General features: G+C 39.3%; 1 protein-coding gene across 3 annotated transcripts in view; it reads right to left on the bottom strand.

Annotated features, from left to right (window-relative positions):
• MACROD2 (mono-ADP ribosylhydrolase 2) overlaps positions 1-22,945 on the bottom strand; it is a 2,333,538-nt gene that overhangs the window by 1,775,136 nt on the left and 535,457 nt on the right. For all 3 annotated transcript variants that reach the window (XM_069547115.1, XM_069547113.1, XM_069547114.1), the window contains exon 4: positions 19,632-19,661. In XM_069547115.1, coding sequence (XP_069403216.1) covers positions 19,632-19,661 — 30 coding nt within the window. The remainder of the gene's footprint in view (positions 1-19,631; positions 19,662-22,945) is intronic.

Genomic DNA, 22,945 nt, shown 5'->3' with positions numbered 1-22,945 from the left:
AAGGGGACGACCGAGGATGAGATGGCTGGATGGCATCACTGACTTGATGGACGTGAGTTTGAGTGAACTCCGGGAGTTGGTGATGGATAGGGAGGCCTGGCGTGCTGCGATTCATGGGGTCGTAAAGAGTAGGACACGACTGAGCGACTGAACCGTACTGATATACCTGTGGTGCATTTTGGGTAATTCCTACAATGTTATCCTCCAAGTCACTAATCCTCTCTTTAGCTATGTCTAATATGATGTTATAAAATCTATTATTAGAGTTTTTAACGTCAAAGTCCATATTTCTTAATCCTAGGATTAGGATTTGTTTCTTTTGACATCTACCTTTTCTTAATCATATTTTATCACTTTCTTAGAGTTTGAATTCTCATTTTTATACATTTAATTGTGTTAAACACATTTATTACTGTTTTCAATTCTCTTTTATGGTGCTATTTAGCTATCTTAAGTGCTTCAAAGTCTAATCCTAATATCTACTGTGACTCTTGCATATTTGAGGTAAATTTTAGACAATTTTAGATTTATGGAGAAATTCAGAAGATAGTACAGAAAGTTCCCATGTACTTCACATCCATTTCCCATTATTCTTAACATCTTAAGCAAGTGTGGTGCACTTCAACAATGAATGAACCAACACTGACATATAATTACTAACTAAGGTCCATGGTTTACTCATAGTTTCTTAGTTTTATCTAGTATGTTCTTCTGTTCCAGGATATCATCCAGAAGAGTACCTTAGAGTTACAGAACAGTACATTAGAGTTAGTTGTCATGTCTTAAGCTCCTCCTAGGTGTGAGAGTTTCTCAGATTTTCCTTTGTTTAAATGATATCAAAATATGATAGGTTTAAGGTGTATTAATCCAATATTTTGTTGAATGCCCCTCTATTGGAATTTGTCTGATATTTTACTCATGATTAGATTGATGTTATCGATTTTGAGAGAATATAAGAGGTATTGCAGCATTTTCAATGTATCATATCAAAGGTACAGCCTATCAGTATGATTTATCACTGAGAGTGGTGAATTTCATTACCAGGCTGAGGTAGTGTTTATCAGGTTTATTCAGTATAAAGTCAGAGTTTTTGTGTTTGGGATTGTCACATACACAGGTACTGTAGATTTCAGTACCAAACACAATGAAGCTTCCAGATACAGATAGAAACTTCTTAGAGTCCTTCTTGCAGTCGCCTTGAGCCAATAGAGAATTTCTTTTGTTTTCAAATCCACCCTTCTGTTGAGATTATAATAATCTCAGGAACTTGGCTTTAGTTAGTTTAAGGACCTAAGCTCTAAACTCCTACGTTATGCAATCCTATGTCTACTCCCCAAATGAGAACTCGCCTCATGGCCCCCAGTGGCCAATGCTCCATCACCATCTACACTACCACAAGGTACCTACAGTCTACATTACAGTTTTGTTCACTTTGTTGTTCCAGTACTCTCTTATTCATGGCAACCAAAGATATAATTTCTTTCTTGCAAGGTGACTGACATATTCAATGCATTTTTTCAATCCTAACTTATATGTTCAGTTCAGTTCAGTCGCTCAGTCGTGTCCGACTCTTTGTGACCCCATGAATCGCAGCACACCAGGCCTCCCTGTCCATCAACATCTCCGGGAGTTCACTCAGATTCGCGTTCATCGAGTCAGTGATGCCATCCAGAGATCTCATCCTCGGTAGTCCCCTTCTTCTCCTGCCCCCAATCCCTCCCAGCATCAAAGTCTTTCCAATGAGTCAACTCTTCACATGAGGTGGCCAAAGTACTGGAGCTTCAGCTTTAGCATCATTCCTTCCGAAGAAATCCCAGGGCTGATCTCCTTCAGAATGGACTGGTTGGATCTCCTTGTAGTCCAAGGGACTCTCAAGAATCTTCTCCAACACCACAGTTCAAAAGCATCAATTCTTCACCACTCAGCCTTCTTCACAGTCCAACTCTCACATCCATACATGACCACAGGAAAAACCACAGCCTTGACTAGACGGACCTTAGTTGGCAAAGTAATGTCTCTGCTTTTCAATATGCTGTCAAGGTTGGTCATAACTTTTCTTCCAAGGAGTAACTGTCTTTTAATTTCATGGCTGCAATCACCATCTGCAGTGATTTTGGAGCCCCCCAAAATAAAGTCTGACACTGTTTCCACTGTTTCCCCATCTATTTCCCATGAAGTGATGGGGCCGGATGCCATGATCTTCGTTTTCTTCATGTTGAGTTTTAAGCTAACTTTTTCACTCTCCTCTATCACTTTCATCAAGAGGCTTTTTAGCTCCTCTTCACCTTCTGCCATAAGGGTGGTGTGATCTGCATATCTGAGGTGATTGATATTTCTCCCGGCAATCTTGATTCCAGCTTGTGTTTCTTCCAGTCCAGCGTTTCTCATGATGTACTCTGCATAGAAGTTAAATAAGCAGGGTGACAATATACAGCCTAAACGCACTCCTTTTCCTATTTGGAACCAGTGTGTTGTTCCATGTCCAGTTCTAACTGTTGCTTCCTGACCTGCATATAGATTTCTCAAGAGGGAGATCAGGTAGTCTGGTATTCCCATCTCTTTCAGAATTTTCCCCAGTTTATTGTGATCTACACAGTCAAAGGCTTTGGCATAGTCAATAAAGCAGAAATAGATATTTTTCTGGAACTCTCTTGCTTTTTCCATGATCCAGCAGATGTTGCCAATTTGATCTCTGGTTCCTCTGCCTTTTCTAAATCCAGCTTGAACATCAGGAAGTTCATAGTTCACGTATTGCTGAAGCCTGGCTTGGAGAATTTTGAGCATTACCCTACTAGCATGTGAGATGAGTGCAATTGTGCGGTAGTTTGAGCATTCTTTGGCATTGCCTTTCTTTGGGATTGGAATGAAAACTGACATTTTCCAGTCCTGTGGCCACTGCTGAGTTTTCCAAATTTGCTGGCATATTGAGTGCAGCACTTTCACAGCATCATCTTTCAGGATTTGAAATAGCTCCACTGGAATTCCATCACCTCCACTAGCTTTGTTCGTAGTGATGCTTTCTAAGGCCCACTTGACTTAACATTCCAGGATATCTGGCTCTAGATGAGTGATCACACCATTGTGATTATCTGGGTCATGAAAATCCTTTTTGTACAGTTCTTCTGTGTATTCTTGCCACCTCTTCTTAATGTCTTCTGCTTCCATTAGGTCCATACCATTTCTGTCCTTTATCGAGCCCAATTTTGCGTGAAATGTTCCCTTGGTATCTCTAATTTTCTTGAAGAGATCTCTAGTCTTTCCCATTCTGTTCTTTTCCTCTATTTCTTTGCATTGATCGCTGAAGAAGGCTTTCTTATCTCTTCTTGCTATTCTTTGGAACTCTGCATTCAGATGCTTATATCTTTCCTTTTCTCTTTGGCTTTTCACTTCTCTTCTTTTCATAGCTATTTGTAAGGCTTCCCCAAACAGCCATTTTGCTTTTTTGTATTTCTTTTCCATGGGGATGGTCTTGATCCCTGTCTCCTGTACAATGTCACGAACCTCATTCCATAGTTCATCAGGCACTCTATCTATCAGCTCTAGGCCCTTAAATCTATTTCTCACTTCCACTGTATAATCATAAGGGGTTTGATGTAGGTCATGCCTGAATGGCGGCGGCCAGTGCACTAAGCGCAGGCGGTGGTGCCGGTGCACTAAGCGTGGCCAAGAGCTACCCCACATCCGAGGTCAGGGGCAGTGACCTACAGTGCCAGTCTGCGACAGAACGGCGGAGAAAGCTACCCCACGTCTGAAGTCAGGGGCAGCGGCCAAGAGGAGTTACCCTGCATCCGAGGTCAGGGGCGATGGCTGGGAGGAGATACCCCACGTCCTAGGCCAGGGGCGGTGGCCGGGAGAAGCCACCCTGCATCTGAGGTCAAGGGCAACGCCTGAGAGGGGCCACCCTGCATTGGAAGCCGGGGTGGCAGCCGAGGCCAAAGGTGGTGCCCGAGGCCAGGGGCGGCAGCCAAGAGGAGCAATCCCACGCCCAAGGCGTGGTGGCTGTGCCTTCGCAGGAGGGCCTAGAGGAGCCATCCCATGTTGAAGATCAGGAAGGGCGGCAGGAGGAGATATCCCTCTTCCAAGGTAAGGAGCAGCGGCTGTGCTTACCTGGAGCAGCCGTGAAGAGATACCCCACACCCAAGGTAAGACAAACCCAAGTAAGATGGTTGGTGTTGCAAGAGAGCATCAGAGGGCAGACACACTGAAACCATACTCACAGAAATCTAGTCAATCTAATCACACTAGGACCACAGCCTTGACTAACTCAATGAAACTAAGCCATGCCCGCGGGGCAACCCGAGATGGGCGGGTCATGGTGGAGAGGTCTGAAAGAATGTGGTCCACTGGAGAAGGGAATGGCAAACCACTTCAGTATTCTTGCCTTGAGAACCCCATGAACAGTATGAAAAGGCAAAATGACAGGATACCAAAAGAGGTACTCCCTAGGTCAGTAAGTACCCAATATGCTACTGGAGATCAGTGGAGAAATAACTCCAGAAAGAATGAAGGGATGGAGCCAAAGCAAAAACAATACCCAGCTGTCGATGTGACTGGTGATAGAAGCAAGGTCCGATACTGTAAAGAGCAATATTGCATAGGAACCTGGAATGTCAGGTCCATGAATCAAGGCCAATTGAAAGTGGTCAAACAAGAGATGGCAAGGGTGAACATCGACATTCTAGGAATCAGCGAACTAAAATGGACTGGAAGGTGAATTTAACTCAGATGACCATTATATCTTCTACTGCGGGCAGGAATCCCTCAGAAGAAGTGGAGTAGCCATCATGGTTAACAAAAGAGTCCGAAATGCAGTACTTGAGCTCTATACAGTCAACAAAAATAAGACCAGGAGCTGACTGTGGCTCAGATCATGAACTCCTTATTACCAAATTCAGACTGAAATTGAAGAAAGCAGGGAAAGCTTATATGAGTTTGTTGCAAAAGAGATTTTCTGATTTTCTCAGTCTACCATTTCTTTAAAATCTCAAGTCTTTCCCTCAGTCTAGTTGGGTCTCTCTACCTCAATAACACAAGTGAAAAATTCCTTCTCATGTTATCTGTTCTGTAATGATATTACTATTTTATTCAACATTTTCTGTCTCAACAGTCTATATCACTAATAAGCAAAACAGCTATCACAATGAACACATAAAATCTTTTATTGAGTTGTGTGAAGAAATATTAAACAAAGATAAGATTTATCATTTTAACTTCCGTGTAATTTAATTTAACTTAAGTAATTTAACTGGAAATTGAACCTCAACCATGAAAACTTAAGAGTAAATGGTTTCACTTTTCTTCAGTGTGTTCAGATTGAAGGCTTTATGGAATATCCACAAGATAATGAAATAAAGCATATGTCATAGAAAAGAACCAATTATATCTAATAGTGCACAAAATTATGAACTTAAAAAGTGATTACTGTAAAGAAACATAAAATAAAAGTTGTAGCTCCAATGCCTACACTGCTAGTTCAAAGTAACCTACTGTCTTTATGTCTTAATATTTCAAATTATAAGTATATTATAAAATTGGTTCACTGTTTTCAACAAAAATCATAAATTAAGTAACATGTTAAGAGATTATTGCCCATGATCTTCATTGTCCATCACTTTTCAAGCATGAATTAAAGAGATTAAGAGATAAGCCAACCTAAGTAAAAACTTTTCCTAAGGCATGTTGATTCTATTTATCAATGAACATTAAATCTTATTAACTGGCACATTAGCACTATAAAGTTTTGTCAGCAAGTTTGAAAAAGAAAAATCAATAATGACAATAATATTTCTGATTGAAAGATATAACTGGGTAAATATCTGAAGCATGACAAACATGAGTGAAAAAAATAGCCTTTCCCTCTTTCCATGTAATACCAATATTATGTGCTTCATTTTATTATTCTCCTTATTTTGAAGAATTAAAAAAATCATAGTGTTTAAAGAAGATGATACTATCTTAGCTACAGAAACTTTTTAGAAATAAAAGGTAATACAATGCTTAAAATAATTATTATATAAATATGCATATGTTCATCATGTTGTCTGCTATAAGTATTTTTTAAAGTTTTATCTTTTCATTTATCTAATGATAAAGATATTATATTTCTAGAGCAAACTAATCAAAACTGAAACATTTAAGCATGTTAAAAATCCAGGATGGAAGATAGTAGCACCTCAAAATTTAAATGAAATACCTACTACCTATGGTAGAAGTTGCCAAGGTTGTAAAAATGAGTTTAAGAAACACCTATTTTTTTTTTAAAGAAGATGATGCCCTAATATCTGAGAAAAGAAGTGTATGCCTTACAAATATCAGAGAAAAGAAGAGAAGCTGAAAGAAAAGGAGAAAAGGAAAGATATACCCATTTGAATGCAGAGTTTCAAAGAATAGCAAGGAGAGATAAGAAAGCCGTTCTCGGAGATGAATGTAAAGAAATAGAAGAAAACAATAGAATGGGAAAGCTTAGAGATTGCTTCAAGAAAATTAGAAATACCAAGGGAACATTTCATGCAAAGATGGGCGCATAAAGGACAGAGACGGTATAGACTTAACAGAAGCAGAAGATATTAAGAAGATATGGCAAGAATACACAGAACTATACAAAAAAGATCTTCACTTTCCAGATAACCACCATGAGGTGATCACTCACCTAGAGCCAGACATCCTGGAATGCGAAGTCAAGTGGGCCTTAGGAAGCATCACTATGAACAAAGCTAGTGGACATGATGGAATTCCAGATGAGCTATTCCAAGTTCTAAGAGATGATGCTGTGAAAGTGATGCACTCAATATGCCAGCAAATTTGGAAAACTCAGCAGTGGTCACAGGACTGGAAAAGGTCAGTTTTCATCCCAGTCCCTAAGAAAGGCAATACCAAAGAATGCTCAAACTACTGCACAATTGCACCCATCTCACACTCTAGCAAGTAATGCTTAAAAGTACTCCAACCCAGGCTTCACAAGTACATGAACTGTGAAATTCCAGATGTTCAAGCTGGTTTTAGAAAAGGCAGAGGAACCAGAATCAAATTTCCAACCTCAGTTGGATCATAGGAAAACAAGAGAGTTACAGAAAAACATCTACTTCTGCCAAACCCTTTTGACAGTGTGGGTCACAGCAAACTGAAAAATTCTTAAAGGGATGGGAATAGACCACGTGACCTGCCTTCTGAGAAATCTGTATACGGGTCAAGAACCAACAGTTAAAACTGGACATGGAACAACAGACTTCTTCCAAATTGGGAAAGGTGTATGTCAGGTTGTATCACCCTGCTTATTTAACTTATATGCAGAGTACATCACACAAAATGCCAAGCTGAATGAAGCACAAGCTGGAACCAAGATTGCCGGGAGAAATATCAATAACCTCAGATATGCAGATGATACCACCCTTATGGCAGAAAGTGAAGAAGAACAAAAGAGCCTTTTGATGAAAGTGGAAGAGGAGAGTGAAAAAGTTGACTTAAAACTCATTCAGAAAACTAAGATCATGGCATCCAGTTCCATCACTTCATGGCAAATAGATGGGAAAACAATGGAAACAGTAACAGACTTTATTTTGGGGGGCTCCAAAATCACTGCAGATGATGACTGCAGCCATGAAATTAAAAGATGCTTGCTCCTTGGAAGAAAAGTTATGACCGATCTAGACAGCATACTCAAAAGCAGAGACATTACTTTTTCAACAAAGGTCCATCTAGTCAAAGCTATGGTTTTTCCAGTGGTCATGTATGGATGTGAGAGTTGGACTATAAAGAAAGCTAACCACAGTAGAATTAATGCTTTTAAACTGTGGTGTTGGAGAAGACTCTTGAGAGTCCCTTGGACTACAAGGAGATCCAACCAATCCATCCTACGGGAAATCACTGACTATTCACTGAAAGGACTAACGATGAAGCTGAAACTCCAATACTTTGGCCACCTGATGTGAAGAACTGACTCACTGGAAAAGACCCTCATGCTGGGAAAAATTGAAGGCAGGAGGAGAAGGGAATGACAGAGGATGACATTGTTGGATGGCATTCCTGACTGGATGGACATAAGCAAGCTCTGGGTTTGGTGATGGACAGGGAAGCCTGGCGTGCTATAGTCATGGGGTCACAAAGAGTGGGACACGGCTGAGTGACTGAACAGAACTGATGCCCTCCCTAGTAGGGGACTGTTACCTTCCAGGTTCAATAGCTTGGCCAGAATGAAGGGGCATTTAATCTGAGTTCGTTGCTAGACTGAGATACAGGTGAGGTAGTTAGAGTAGAAGGCAAGGCAAGGAGGAACTTGTGTTGGTGTGACCACCAGAGTTTACCCAGCTTGCTGTGATGGACCTTTGCTGCCAACGCTAGTACCGAAGCTCTTTCCTTCAGTTCTAACACTGTTCACTCCATTTTAAGTGGCATGCCTGAATAGTCAGAGCAAACTGTTTAACCATTGTCTGAATATCTTGACTGTAGAACAGTGAGGAGAACCACTGAAGCACAGTAAGATATCTATATGATATGCATACATCAAAAAGTGAAAAATACAACCGAGTGGGTGATTTCTTTCCTTTCTTAGAAAATGATAACACATCCTCCAAGATTACCCCAGTGATATCACCTTTTGCAGGACGCCTTCCCTAATCACACTGACATGTTGGCTTCATCTTTTCTGCTTCTATTTTCCTGTATTAAGAACCTTTCTGGCTCGTATAAATTAATGTGTAAATAAATACTTATATTAATACTTCAGACTGCATTTGGCTATAAGAATCATTCCTACTTCAGTGTCAAGACTAGTATACAGCAGGTGATCAATACATGCTGTTGATTGAGAAAGAGAAAAAGGGAAGAAGGAAAAAAGGAAGAGGGAAGGAGGAAAGAAAGGAAGAGAAGAAGGAGGGAGGGGCAATGGTAGGCTGGCTCAGTATGTAGCTGCATGTTGTCAGACCTGGCCCGGCCCCTGGTCCCTCCGCCCTCTGGCCTCCTCCTTCTGAACCTCCTGATGGGCCCTAGCAGGCTCATCCACCTGCAGCGACCACGATCAATCACCCTGACACAGTCAGATCTTAAGCCTTATCTTTCATATTTCAGCATTGCATCCCTTTCTCAAGATCTACTCCTGAGACTGGGTCCCCACCGGACCAACAAGGGGAAATCTGCTGAGTTTCTTTCACTGTGCTGGGATCCCTCCATCTGCTGAGCAGCAGCTAGCAGGCTAACTCACTGCCCAACAAGCTGGACTGACTTTCATGAGGGGCCACCTCCAACACCATACCTGCTTTAACAGGACTTGGTCCCTCACTGCAGACCACTCTCCGAGATCCACCCCCAGCATGCCTAAGGCCCAGCCAGATCTCAAGACATAACAAGAGTGAATCACACAATCTCCACAGGGATTCCATTCTGTAGGTGGAGGGTGAATAAGAGGTGTTCCACTCTTCCTGTGAATGTTGAGAAGGTATTTATGAAAGCACTCCCACTTAGACACACTTGAAAAGCCCTTTCAATGTGTTGCTTTTTCATGCTAGGAATGCTTGGTTGAAAGGGTTTTTGTGAAAAATCTGTTTTTCAGGATATCTGTTCTGCTTTTTTTAAAGAAGAAATATGATACTTGAAGCCCATTCTATTGATACTAATGTATCATTTTACTTCAAAAGATCCATGCAAGGAAAATTCTTGGAACCCCTGAAGGAACGTGGTGAATGATAACTGCTCAGACAACTCAGTCAAACAGGCACCATGACTGGTCACAGGTAAAGGGCTATGTTTATCGCCATATCAATAATCAATACTAATAACATATGGAAAATTAGATTTCCAGTGGAAATTTGCTGTATGATGCAGGGAACTCAAGTTGGTGCTCTGTGACAACCTAGAGGGGTAGGATGGGGTAGGATTGGGAGGGAGATTGAAGAGGAAGGCGACATTTGTATACCTATAACTGATTCATGTTGATGTACGGCAGAAATCAATACAATATTGTAAAGAAAACATCCTCCAATTAACAAAAATAAATTAAAAAAATAATCAATACTGACACACAGTAGTTACTAAATTAGTATTTCGTCGTTGAAAGTGAAAGTGTTAGTCACTCAGTCATGTCCAATTCTTTGTGACCCCATGGAATATAGCCCACTAGGTTCCTCTGTCCATGGGATTCTTCAGGCAAGAATACTGGAGTGGGTAGCTATTTCCTTCTCCAGGGGTTCTTCCCAACCCAGGGACTGAACAAAGATCTCCCACCTTGCAGGAAGACTCTTCACTGACTGGACCACTTGGGGGTCCCAATTAGTTGTTACTAAGTTAGTGTCTGTTGAATGAATGAGTGAACAGGCACTCATATGTGTGTTTGTATGTAGAAACATGATGGTGGAGTGGAGGTACTCTGATAGCATCTGCTGTATGACACCAAACAGTTTTATGATTTTGCTCCTTTTGAGATGCATTTGACACCTCACCCTGTTAAAATCTCGGTCAGCTCGGTCACTCTGTCATGTCCGACTCTTTGCGACCCTGTGGACTGCAGCACGCCAGGCCTCCCTGTCCATCACCAACTCCAGGAGCTTACTCAAGCTCATGTCTATCGAGGCCCCTCTACCGAGGGGTACAAGAAAAGCAAGAAGCCTTTGGAGGTAGAGAATAGCATTATATACGCTGTGTTCTCATTCTAGAAAAGCAGCTTTCCCACGCATTCCATCTGGGGCTGAGAGTTTATTTAGCAGTAGTTGCTTATGCCTAGAGTTTTTAAAATTAACCTGTCACAGAAGTACCTCAAGGATAAGGTCTAGAATCACAGTATTGATACAAATATATGCTACGTCTATACATATGTATATATATGTGTGTATAATTAAAAAAGCAGTCCTACAAATTTATGCATATAAAAAGTCAACCTTAAATTGCTACTCTGTCAGAAAATGTCATTTAAAATGTCTAACATTATGCCTCAGGCTTCAGTACTCAGGAGCTTTTGACAGCCTAAAAAGGAAGCAAATCCCATAAACCAGGTCTTATTTGCGTTCAATCAGCAGATTCCAGTTCTATGTTAATTACTGTGACAATAAAAAGGAAAGATATTATCTAAACTAAGAGATTGTAATTTTTGTTCTAGTCTGTTACATAATGTTCTGAAAGGAAATCAAGGAAGTATCCTTTTAATTCCACTTTCTTCTTTATAATTCTGCTTCTTGACATAATTTAAGACTGGCTCCAAAGGTCTTTTTTTATTATATATTCCAAAAGTACATCATAGGGCTTTGTGCATGGAAAACATGCTTCTTACAGATGAGTGACTGGGCATTTAAAATGCAATGTGCTCTCAGACTAAACATCAAATACACAAAAAAAGGTATATGAATCTGGATGACAGTCCACAGGTACTGGAAGAGAGGGCTACTGTATGTACTTTCAAAGTGTCAACGGAGCTTAAGCCTTGTAAAAATAAGCCAGGGAAAGCATCATCTGTTTCTCAGCTGCATGCTTCCCTTTCCTCTCCTTAATTTTTCCAGATGTCAACACTCACCTACCTGTGCACAGAAAAGGCAAATCTAAAGATCAAAGTTCAGTTCAGTTCAGTTCAGTCACTCAGTTGTGTCTGACTCTTTGCGACCCCATGAATCGCAGCATGCCAGGCCTCCCTGTCCATCACCATCTCCCGGAGTTCACTCAGACTCATGTCCATCGAGTCAGTGATACCATCCAGCCATCTCATCCTCGGTCATTCCCTTCTCCTCCTGCCCCCAATCCCTCCCAGCATCAGAGTCTTCCAATGAGTCAACTCTTCGCATGAGGTGGCCTAAGTACTGGAGCTTCAGCTTTAGCATCATTCCTTCCAAAGAAATCCCAGGGCTGATCTCCTTCAGAATGGACTGGTTGGATCTCCTTGCAGTCTAAGGGACTCTCATGAGTCTTCTCCAACACCACAGTTCAAAAGCATTAATTCTTCGGGGCTCAGCCTTCTTCACAGTCCAACTCTCATATCCCTACATGACCACAGGAAAAACCATAGCTTTGACTAGACGGACCTTAGTCGGCAAAGTAATGTCTCTGCTTTTGAATATACTATCTAGGTTGGTCATAACTTTTCTTCCAAGGAGTAAGTGTCTTTTAATTTCATGGCTGCAATCACCATCTGCAGTGATTTTGGAGCCCCAAAAAATAAAGTCTGACACTGTTTCCCCATCTATTTCCCATGAAGTGATGGGACCGGATGCCATGATCCTAGTTTTCTGAATGTTGAGCTTTAAGCCAACTTTTTCACTCTCCTCTTTCACTTTCATCAAGAGGCTTTTTAGTTCCTCTTCAGTTTCTGCCATAAGGGTGGTGTCATCTGCATATCTGAGGTTATTGATATTTCTCCCGGCAATCTTGATTCCAGTTTGTGTTTCTTCCAGTCCAGCGTTTCTCATGCTGTACTCTGCATAGAAGTTAAATAAGCAGGGTGACAATATACAGCCTAAACGCACTCCTTTTCCTATTTGGAACCAGTCTGTTGCTCATGTCCAGTTCTAACTGTTGCTTCCTGACCTGCATATAGATTCTCAAGAGGCAGATCAGGTGGTCTGGTATCCCCATCTCTCTCAGAATTTTCCACAGTTGATTGTGATCTACACAGTCAAAGGCTTTGGCAGTCAATAAAGCAGAATTAGATGTTTTTCTGAAATTCTCTTGCTTTTTCCACAATCCAGCGGATGTTGGCAATTTGATCTCTGGTTCCTCTGCCTTTTCTAAAACCAGCTTGCACATCAGGGAGTTCACAGTTCACGTATTGCTGAAGCCTGGCTTGGAGAATTTTGAGCATTACTTTACTAGCATGTGAGATGAGTGCAATTGTGCGGTTGTTTGAGCATTCTTTGGCATTGCCTTTCTTTGGGATTGGAATGAAAACTGAGCTTTTCCAGTCCTGTGGCCACTGCTAAGTTTTCCAAATTTGCTGGCATATTGAGTGCAGCACTTTCACAGCATCATCTTTCAGGATCTCCACTGGAATTCCATCACCTCCACTAGCTTTGTTCGTAGTGATGCTTTCTAAGGCCCACTTGACTTCCCATTCCAAGATGTCTGGCTCTAGATTAGTGATCACATCATCGTGATTATCTGGGTCGTGAAGATCTTTTTTGTACAGTTCTTCCATGTATTCTTGCCCCCTCTTCTTAATATCTTCGGCTTCTCTTAGGTCCATACCATTTCTGTCCTTTATCGAGCTCATCTTTGCATGAAATGATCCCTTGGTATCTCTAATTTTCTTGAAGAGATCTCTATTCTTTCCCATTCTGTTCTTTTCCTCTATTTCTTTGCATTGATCGCTGAAGAAGGCTTTCTTATCTCTTCTTGCTATTCTTTGGAACTCTGCATTCAGATGCTTATATCTTTCCTTTTCTCCTTTGCTTTTCGCTTCTCTTCTTTTCACAGCTATTTGTAAGACCTCCCCAGAAACCATTTTGCTTTTTTGCCTTTCTTTTCCATGGGGATGGTCTTGATCCCTGTCTCCTGTACAGTGTCATGAACCTCATTCCATAGTTAATCAGGCACTCTATCTATCAGATCTAGGCCCTTAAATCTATTTCTCACTTCCACTGTATAATCATAAGGGATTTGATTGAGGTCATACCTGAATGGTCTAGTGGTTTTCCCTACTTTCTTCAATTTGAGTCTGAATTTGATAATAAGGTGTTCATGATCTGAGCCACAGTCAGCTCCTGGTTGTTTTGTTGACTGTATAGAGCTTCTCCATCTTTGGCTGCAAAGAATATAATCAATCCAATTTTGGTGTTGACCATCTGGTGATGTCCATGTGTAGAGTCTTCTCTTGTGTTGTTGGAAGAGGGTGTTTGCTATGACCAGTGCATTTTCTTGGCAAAACTCTATTAGTCTTTGCCCTGCTTCATTCTGCACTCCAAGGCCAAATTTGCTTGTTACTCCAGGTGTTTCTTGACTCCCTACTTTTGCATTCCAGTCCCCTATAATGAAAAGGACATCTTTTTGGGGTGTTAGTTCTAAAAGGTCTTGTAGGTCTTCATAAAACTGTTCAACTTCAGTTTCTTCAGTGTTACTGGTTGGGGGATAGACTTGGATAACTGTGATATCAAATGGTTTGCCTTGGAAATGAACAGAGATCATTCTGTCGTTTTTGAGATTGCATCCAAGTACTGCATTTCGGACTCTTTTGTTAACCATGATGGCTACTCCATTTCTTCTGAGGGATTCCTGCCCGCAGTAGTAGATATAACGGTCATCTGAGTTAAATTCACCGATTCCAGTCCATTTTAGTTCGCTGATTCCTAGAATGTCAACGTTCACCCTTGCCATCTCTTGCTTGACCACTTTCAATTGGCCTTGATTCATGGACCTGACATTTCAGGTTCCTATGCAATACTGCTCTGTACAGCATCGGATCTTGCTTCTATCACCGGTCACATCCACAAGTGGGTATTGTTTTTGCTGTGACTCCATCCCTTCATTCTTTCTGGAGTTATTTCTCCACAGATCTCCAGTAGCATATTGGGCACCTAATGACCTGGGGAGTTCCCCTTTCAGTATCCTATCATTTTGCCTTTTCATATTGTTCATGGGCTTCTCAAGGCAAGAATACTGAAGTGGCTTGCCATTTTAAATCGCAGATCAGTAACAGTATCAATCCTGAATGGGAAACAAGAACGCTGTCTTTTCATTCGACCTTTGCACTTTATAGGCTGTGTGACCTTGAGGAAGTCACCAAATCTCCCTAAGTCGCATTTCTCTCAAGCATTAAAATAATAATAAACACCGATCTCACCTGTGCACTGTGTCAGAGACAGCGCTAGACATTTACTATACCATTTCATTCTTCTCAGGCTTCCTTGTAGTTGTTAGGTTAGGGGTCACCTGTCTGAATTCTGACCCACGAAACAAGCAGAATTGACACAAGCCACTCACGAACTGCTCTGTAAATACAACCCACAAGATCCACCAGCTCTCTCTTCCTATTTTGTGACTGGAGTCACATATCCCATAGAATAGGTGCAAGATAGGAAAACAACCTGAGACCCCGTTACCCCTTGCAGCAGAGCCTGAGTAGGATAGCCATCAAGCTACTGAGGCTATGATGTGAGCAAGAAATGAGCCTTACTGATTTAAGCCATTAGAACAGTTTAATATAGCTTAGCCTGACTAACAAAAGCACTAAATAAGAAAATAAAATTCACCTGTTTTATATATCAATGTGCTATATAGCTATACAGGTTATTACTGTAAGCAATGATGGCAACCTTGTAAAAAGATTAATAGGACTTCTAAGATTTTTAGACAATATAAAGGCTTTCTGAAAGATACAGTCCAGTCACTACAGACCAGCCACTTCTTACTTCAGTTCACTTCAGTTCAGTTCAGTTCAGTCACTCAGTCGTGTCCGACTATTTGCGACCCCATGAATCGCAGCACGCCAAGTCTCCCTGTCCATCACCAACTCCCGGAGTTCACTCAGACTCACGTCCATCGAGTCAGTGATGCCATCCAGCCATCTCATCCTGTCATCCCCTTCTCCTCCTGCCCCCAATCCCTCCCAGCATGAGTCTTTTCCAGTGAGTCAACTCTTCGCATCAGGTGGCCAAAGTACTGGAGTTTCAGCTTTAGCTTAAATATTATATATATTTATATGCTCTTAATATATCTAGGAAAGAGATACAAAGATGATCCATTTTACCAAGAATTTTAGCTGATATGACTAGGTAGTTGAAAGCCTATCACTTATGCTCTCTACAATGACACTAAGTTACATGAAGTTTCTAAAGATAGTGACCTCTGGCAAAAGATGAAAATGCACACCTACATGAAATGATTCTCTCACTTTAAAACCAAAACTGAGAAGATGATTGTAACCATATTTGCAATCTCCTTTTAGGAGATGTCTTGCTAATAAGCACTCAAAAAAGAACAGCAAAATGCTAAGATTATGGTTAATACAATTTTGTATAGACTGAGTTTGCCTAAATTTCAAATACAACATACACAGAATTGGAGGGAAGCTCTCCTGAGAACCTAAGAAAATGGTACTTAAGGTACCCTTATTATTTTTTATATAGTACCAAATTTTCTTGACAAATTGTTTAGTAAATCAAAAAACTATCTCCTTTAGAGATTTTTGAAGGGATATTAATTCAAGTCAGCAAAAGGAATCATTGATTAAATCCAAGAGTATTATATCAGTTCAAGTGTTCCTTATTGGATGATTATTAGCTGTTGCTGTACAAATATCACTGGCAGGATTAATAAGATCTCTCATAGAATCAAAAGGCCAAAAATAAGTTCAAAGAAGGCTAAAAATATTCCTTAAATTTAATTTTTAAATGCAGCCTTCCAAAAATCAAACGTGTATTTTAGAGCAATCTTGACATCTCCACAAGTGCATAAATGAATTTAAACCTGTCAACGACCTACTTTAATGAAAGAAATTACAGCCATCTTAAATACCTATAATTTATCTTTATAATAATACTAAGCTGCTAATTTTAGAACTTAGAAATGAGAAATTATGGCAAATAAATGCATTTAGCAAAATCAGCCATCTAGAAGACTCAAGTATATTCTTCGGGTAAAGAAAAGCTGAGTTTGCCTACTCCTGAATGTCTTGCCATTGCTGAAAGTTTACAATATTTTCCAATATTTACAATATCAGGCTGGAGGAGCCGCAAGGAAATGCAGGCTAACTCACTAGAGTAAACTCTGTACACACCAGTTGTGTACATGTAGACTGAGACAAAGCAGATTGACAAGGGTGCTTGAACCAGCTGCCTGCCTCTCACAATGGCAGAGACTAGCCATTGCCTACCAAAACCTCCACCTTCTCCTTCCTCCACAGAAAAGAGAACACCGCTTTTTTTCTTTTTTTTGGATGAGCATATTGCTTCCTGGAATAAAACTATCTTATCCACGAATGAACATTATCAATTCAAGGATAATGTGGGACTTTAGTAAAGCTGCTCTAAGAAAACTGGCTTGATTTTGAAGGTCATCTTTTTTATTGTTGCTTTACCCCTTACTGTACCCCTGTCCAGTAGCCTTCATGGACCCTGATTCCACACAGCAGGAAGAAGACCACAAAAGTCAGAGCTTGAGTGCTTGACGACAGGATGGGATTATCACACAGTTGGTCTAGCCTACATCTAGGCTACTTTTAGGAGAGACAGAAATATATTTCTACCTCTTTTAAGTCACTATTATTGTGGGGTTTTCTGCTATGGGCCGCTAAAATTTAACTTATATAATTAGTTAATTCATTTTTCTTTAGCCAAGAACCATAATAGTCTGGATTTGTACATGTAGACTCAACTTTAACATTTTTATCCTATTTAACGGTAGTAGCCCAATTTGTAAAAATACTAATATGTCATGTAAGAAAATCAGCATTACGAGTGAATTATTTTAATGCTTCTTTCATATAAGAAACCTAGAGATAAAAGTTTACCAGAAAACCAGTAAATTCTTAAGGAAATTTTCCCTTCTAGTTCCCAACGAATACCAAAAAAGAAGTAGGACAATGAGAAACCTTACATATATTTTCTAAAGAAATCTGTGGAAGATGAAAAATATTTTGCTACAGAATGTACATTGACATGATAATATGAAGAGCACTTTCTAATTTAAACTGTTTTCTATCATTTCTATTTCCAATATTCTGTTTTTAAAGATCTATTGATTCAAATATGAGAACAATGGTTAAAATTTTAATTTTTAATAACATTCACACTGAAAACTTCTAGTGATGATTAATAAAGGATTATATTTCTTAAAAGTTTAGGATCAATAAATAAGTTCCAATTTGTTGAAAACCTAAAGCTCTGTATAATCATGTCTACTTCAACCATGTACATGGAAAGAAGGAGCAAGAGGAAGAAGGAGAGAAAATAAACCTATTTATGTCCATCTGGGCCCTAAATGAAAAGGACCCCATTCTATTGTATATGTTTTTCCTACCTCACTATGTAATATAGCCTGGGGCTAGGAATGCTTTCCCCTTTCAACCTAGAAATAAAAAGAATATTTTATTTTTATTCCAAGAATTTAGTATCAGAAAAGAATTCCTAGTACAGGAATCTCTCTCTTCCTCATCTCACTTTGATCTCTTTCTCTTTCTCCTCTAAAAAGGAAGAAAGAAAAAGCAAAATGCCAATACTAATTGCTTTTTTTTATTTTTCACAGTAAGTTGCTGATATAGGAAGCCCTCAGGCTATAAACATTTTTTTAGTCGTTATGATGAAGAAAGAAAAACCACAGGTTTCCATATGCATTGTTTCAGAACTCACAGTGCAAGTGACTCTAAAAAAAGTAACTCTATCATGCAATCACTATGGAAAACAGTATGGAAGTTCCTCAAAATAACTAAAAATAGAGTTGCATATGATCTAGCAATTCTACTCCTGGCCATATATCTGGAAAAAATTATAATTCAAAAAGATACATGTACCCCTATCTTCATAGCAGCACTATGTACAGTGGCCAAGAAATGGAAACAACCTCAATGTTTACTGAAAGAGGCATGGGTAAATACACAATGGAATATTACTCAGCCGTAAAAAGAATGGAATACTGTCACTTGCAGCAACGTGGATGAACCTAGAGATTAGCATTCTAAGTGAAGTAAGTCAGAAACAGAAAGGCAAATGCCATATGACATCACTTATATGTGGAAACTAAAATATGACACAGATGAACTTATCCACAAAACAGAAAGAGATTCACAGAAGCAGAACAGACCTGTGGTTGAAAACACTGAATCAAAATGGGAGGGTGGATTGGGAGTTTAGGATCAGCATTCGCAAACATTCTGTCGCTGTTGTCTGGTCACTCCGTTGCGCCCCACTCTTTGCGACCCCGTGAACTGCGCCAGGCTCCTCTGTCCATGAGATTTCCCAGGCAAGAATACTGGAGCGGGCTGCCATATCTTTCTCTAGGGGGTCTTTTTGACCCAGAGATTGAACCACATCTGCTTCATCTCCTTCATTGCAGGTGGATTCTTTGTCACTGAGCCACTAGGGAAGCCCACAAACTATTGTACATAGAATGAATAAACAAGATCCCACTGTTTAGTACAGGGAACTACATTCAATATCCTGTGATAAAACATAATGGAAGAAGAATTTATATCTGTGTACACACACACACGGGGGGCATGGCAACCCGCTCCAGCATTCTTGCCTGGAGAACCCGATGGACAGAGAAGCCTGGTGGGCTGCAGTTCTTGGGGTAACAGAGTTGTATGTGCCTGAAGCAACTTAGCACACACACATATATACACAGGTATAAGTGAATCACTCTGCGATACAGAAGAAATTAACACATTTTAAATCAACTATAATTCAATAAAGTAATTCTTTTAAAGTGACTCTATTATCTCCTATATGTGTATTCATCTCACTAGCTTACTGCTGCTATAGCTTAAGTCAAAGGTAGAAACACAAGGCTTCATGAGAAGAACAACAATACTCTGCATATTTTGAAGTCAGTTAAAATAACATTCAGGTAAACCCAAGATATTTCTGTTATGAATTATTCTCTGGAAGATTATAATTTACATGGTTAATGAACATAGCAAAACTAATTTTGTTAAAGTATCATGGAACTTACTAAACATCTTATGGTTGGTGTAGTAATAAAATATATTTTAAATGATATTGAGGACTTACCACCTCCACCTCCAAGAAGACTGGCATTTGCTGTTTAAAAGAAAACAAACAAAAGATGTTAAATAATATATTAAAATATGTTTATGCCAGAGTATTCCAAGAAAAAGTTGGTAATGATCATGCCATACATATATACACACACGTATATCACAATATGTACTTTCATATAAAGATACAGTCTTTGTTTTATGAAGCATGAAAATGTAAATATTCACTACTTGTATCTCCTTTTTCTCTTCAAATGACTATTTTTGCAATGTTCTTACACCTAATAAAATAAAATACATATTATGATCCTTTTATTACCATTCTGTATCTAAAGTAACCTTCTGTTTTCTCAATTTTATCAAGTAGAGATATAACAATGTTACTTAAGCAATTTCAATAATTTCAAAGGATAATGTAACAAAAAAGTATAATGATAATTTTAATTAAATTAAATACCATCAAATAAAGCTATCTCAAGTTACTCTGCTATAAGAATGAACTTAAATAGCAACAGATGTATTCTTTTGTGCATTAATTTTTTGTTTGTGGGAAAGAAACACATTTTAAATATTTTTGTAAAACAATGATTTGTCATTTCATATCCATTTATCTATTAGTCTAGCCCACTCAATTATAGAAGTCAAACAATAAGCAAAATATAAAACAGTTCCATTTAGATTTTAAGAGGTCAAATTTTCAGAAAGTTCCATGGCAATTTTTTGCTGAACTATTAAGCAACCTTGCTGCTGCTGCTAAGTCGCTTCAGTCGTGTCCGACTCTGTGTGACCCCATAGATGGCAGCCCACCAGGCTCCGCCGTCCCTGGGATTCTCCGGGCAAGGACACTGGAGTGGGTTGCCATTGCTTATGCCTATGATAATCTAGCCACTACAAAAGTCAGAAAACAGAACTCTTGGAGCAACATAAAGTATGTAGTAACCAAGGTGTCTTTCTTCGTGGAGAAATCTGAGCTACCAAAAGATTATAGAAATCATTTAAGAAGAAATACTAGGAATCTTTAACTTGAATTTTAGTGTGATATCCACAGACCATGCACTGGCCTGGTAAGAGAAGGAAATATCAGAGTGTTAATGATTTCATCAATTAAAAAAATGGAACATTTTAAGAATAAATGCCTGTATCCATAAGAGATGGTTTGTTAATTATTGCAACACTAAAAAGAACATTATAAAAATGCATGGAGAACAAACACCTTTGAAGGTTTTCTCAGTATGTCAATATTAGACCATCAAATCTTATTTCATATGATCTTCCAAGTACAGGGCCATCTATTAATAATAATAGCTGCTCTTGGCTTTCCCTCACTGCTTTCATCACAAATATGGACTGAGTAGCAATCCCATTAGTCAAACAAAACTCACTTCAGATATTACAAGTCATCTGCCACTGTGTCAACTCAGAGCCCTCAAATCCCTCTGACTTCACAATGAAAACATGTAATATTTACTTAGATGGTATCCAGGACTTAATATTTTCTCAAAATCAAACTGTGCTGAAGTGGCAACTTGCTGAAGAGGCATGAGGAAAGATGTTACCAATCCTTTTTAATTAAATTTTTTTAATTGGAGGCTAATTACTTTAAAATATTATAGTGGTTTTGCCATACATTGACATGAATCAGCCATGGGTGTACATGTGTTCCCCACCCTGAACCCCCCTCCCACCACCCTCCCCATCCCATCCCTCAGGGTCATCCCAGTGCACCAGCCCTGAGCACCCTGTCTCATGCATCAAATCTGGACTGGCAATCTATTTCACATATGATAATATACATGTTTCAATGCTATTCTCTCAAATCATTACCAATCATTATCTTGGGCCCATACCCTTTAGTGGATGGGGGAAATTTCATGATGTCTATTGGCAAACCCAAACACTTTCTAAAAATCTTAACTACATGAATTTTTAAAACTGTATGGCATTTCACACTTCTGCTGATTTTTTATTTTTAAATCTGACTGAGAACTCCGTCCTTGTCTATAGCTTTTCCAGATCCCTGAAACTCCATCTGTTGTCCTCCAATTTATACATATTCATTCATAAAAAAAACTTATTTCCAACAACAAACAACAATAGTAATGAAGAGTAGCTTTACACTCAAATTCTCATGCCCAGAATCACAATACCAAAATGTAACCTATTTTTCCCCAGTGCTTTGCTTAATAAAGGTAGAGTTTGCCTGTTTGGAGAGCACAGACCAAGTCCCATCTGTTTAATCCGGCACTTGTCCAATAGATGTGGGTGGATGAGTGGGAGTAGGTGTAGGAACTGGAATTCCAGGTTTGGAGGACCATCAAGTCCATTTATCTCAGATGTGTGCTCGTGTCTAGATGAGCATTTCTGGTTACACTTTTAATACCAACATAGAAATATTTCATAAAATTGTGGCATCTACAAAGTGCACAATCATTTCTAAGATAATTTCATGTGCATTACCATTCATGTAATAGAATCTTAATTTAAGCTGCTTAAATATATTCAAATCAAATTCAAAGCAATTCTAATAACTATAATCCCAATAATGATTTATCTAAAGAATCCATCAAATTTAAGTATTTTATCAACTTCTGTTCTCTAAAATTTAAAAAATAAATGCTTTTTCTTCAGTAAAAGTGACGTGCATACGTGCTCAGGCACTTCAGTCATGTCCAATTCTTCTAACACTATAGACTATAGTCCACAAGGCTCCTCTGTCCATGGTATTCTCCAGGCAAGAATACTGGAGTGGGTTGCCATGCCCTCCTGCAGGGGATCTTCCTGACCCAGGGGTCAAAACCACAGCTCCTGCATTACAGGTGTATTCTTTGTCGCTGAGCCATAGGGGCAAAAGTGGCAAAAGTGACATAACTGTAGGCAAATAAAAGTGAATCTTTAGTAGGATTTCTATTATTGTATCTTTACAAAGCACCCTATATGTAATATAACTGATTTTCAACATTTATCGATCAGATGGATTAAGAGCATTTCGTCCATTTCACAAAAGTGAAAAGGACTTTTGTGTGTCTGAAATTAACAGTCACTTAATTTTCACTTAATTACTTCCAATAAATTGAGGTATATCCCAATTAGATAGGAAGTTCTTAAAGATAAGATTTGAGTTTAATAGTTTGGTCTGCATATAATAAGCTCTCAACATGTGTTTCGGAGAAGGCAATGGCACCCCACTCCAGTACTCTTGCCTGGAAAATCCCATGGACGGAGGAGCCTGGTAGGCTGCAGGCGAGGGGGTTGCTAAGAGTTGGGCACGACTGAGCGACTTCACTTTCACTTTTCACTTTCATGCATTGGAGAAGGAAATGGCAACCC

Source organism: Ovis canadensis, chromosome 13 (genome assembly GCF_042477335.2).
Source record: "Ovis canadensis isolate MfBH-ARS-UI-01 breed Bighorn chromosome 13, ARS-UI_OviCan_v2, whole genome shotgun sequence".
Lineage (NCBI taxonomy): Eukaryota > Metazoa > Chordata > Mammalia > Artiodactyla > Bovidae > Ovis > Ovis canadensis.
The sequence above is the reverse complement of the archived record's forward strand: the minus strand, read 5'-3'. Positions and strand labels throughout refer to the sequence as shown.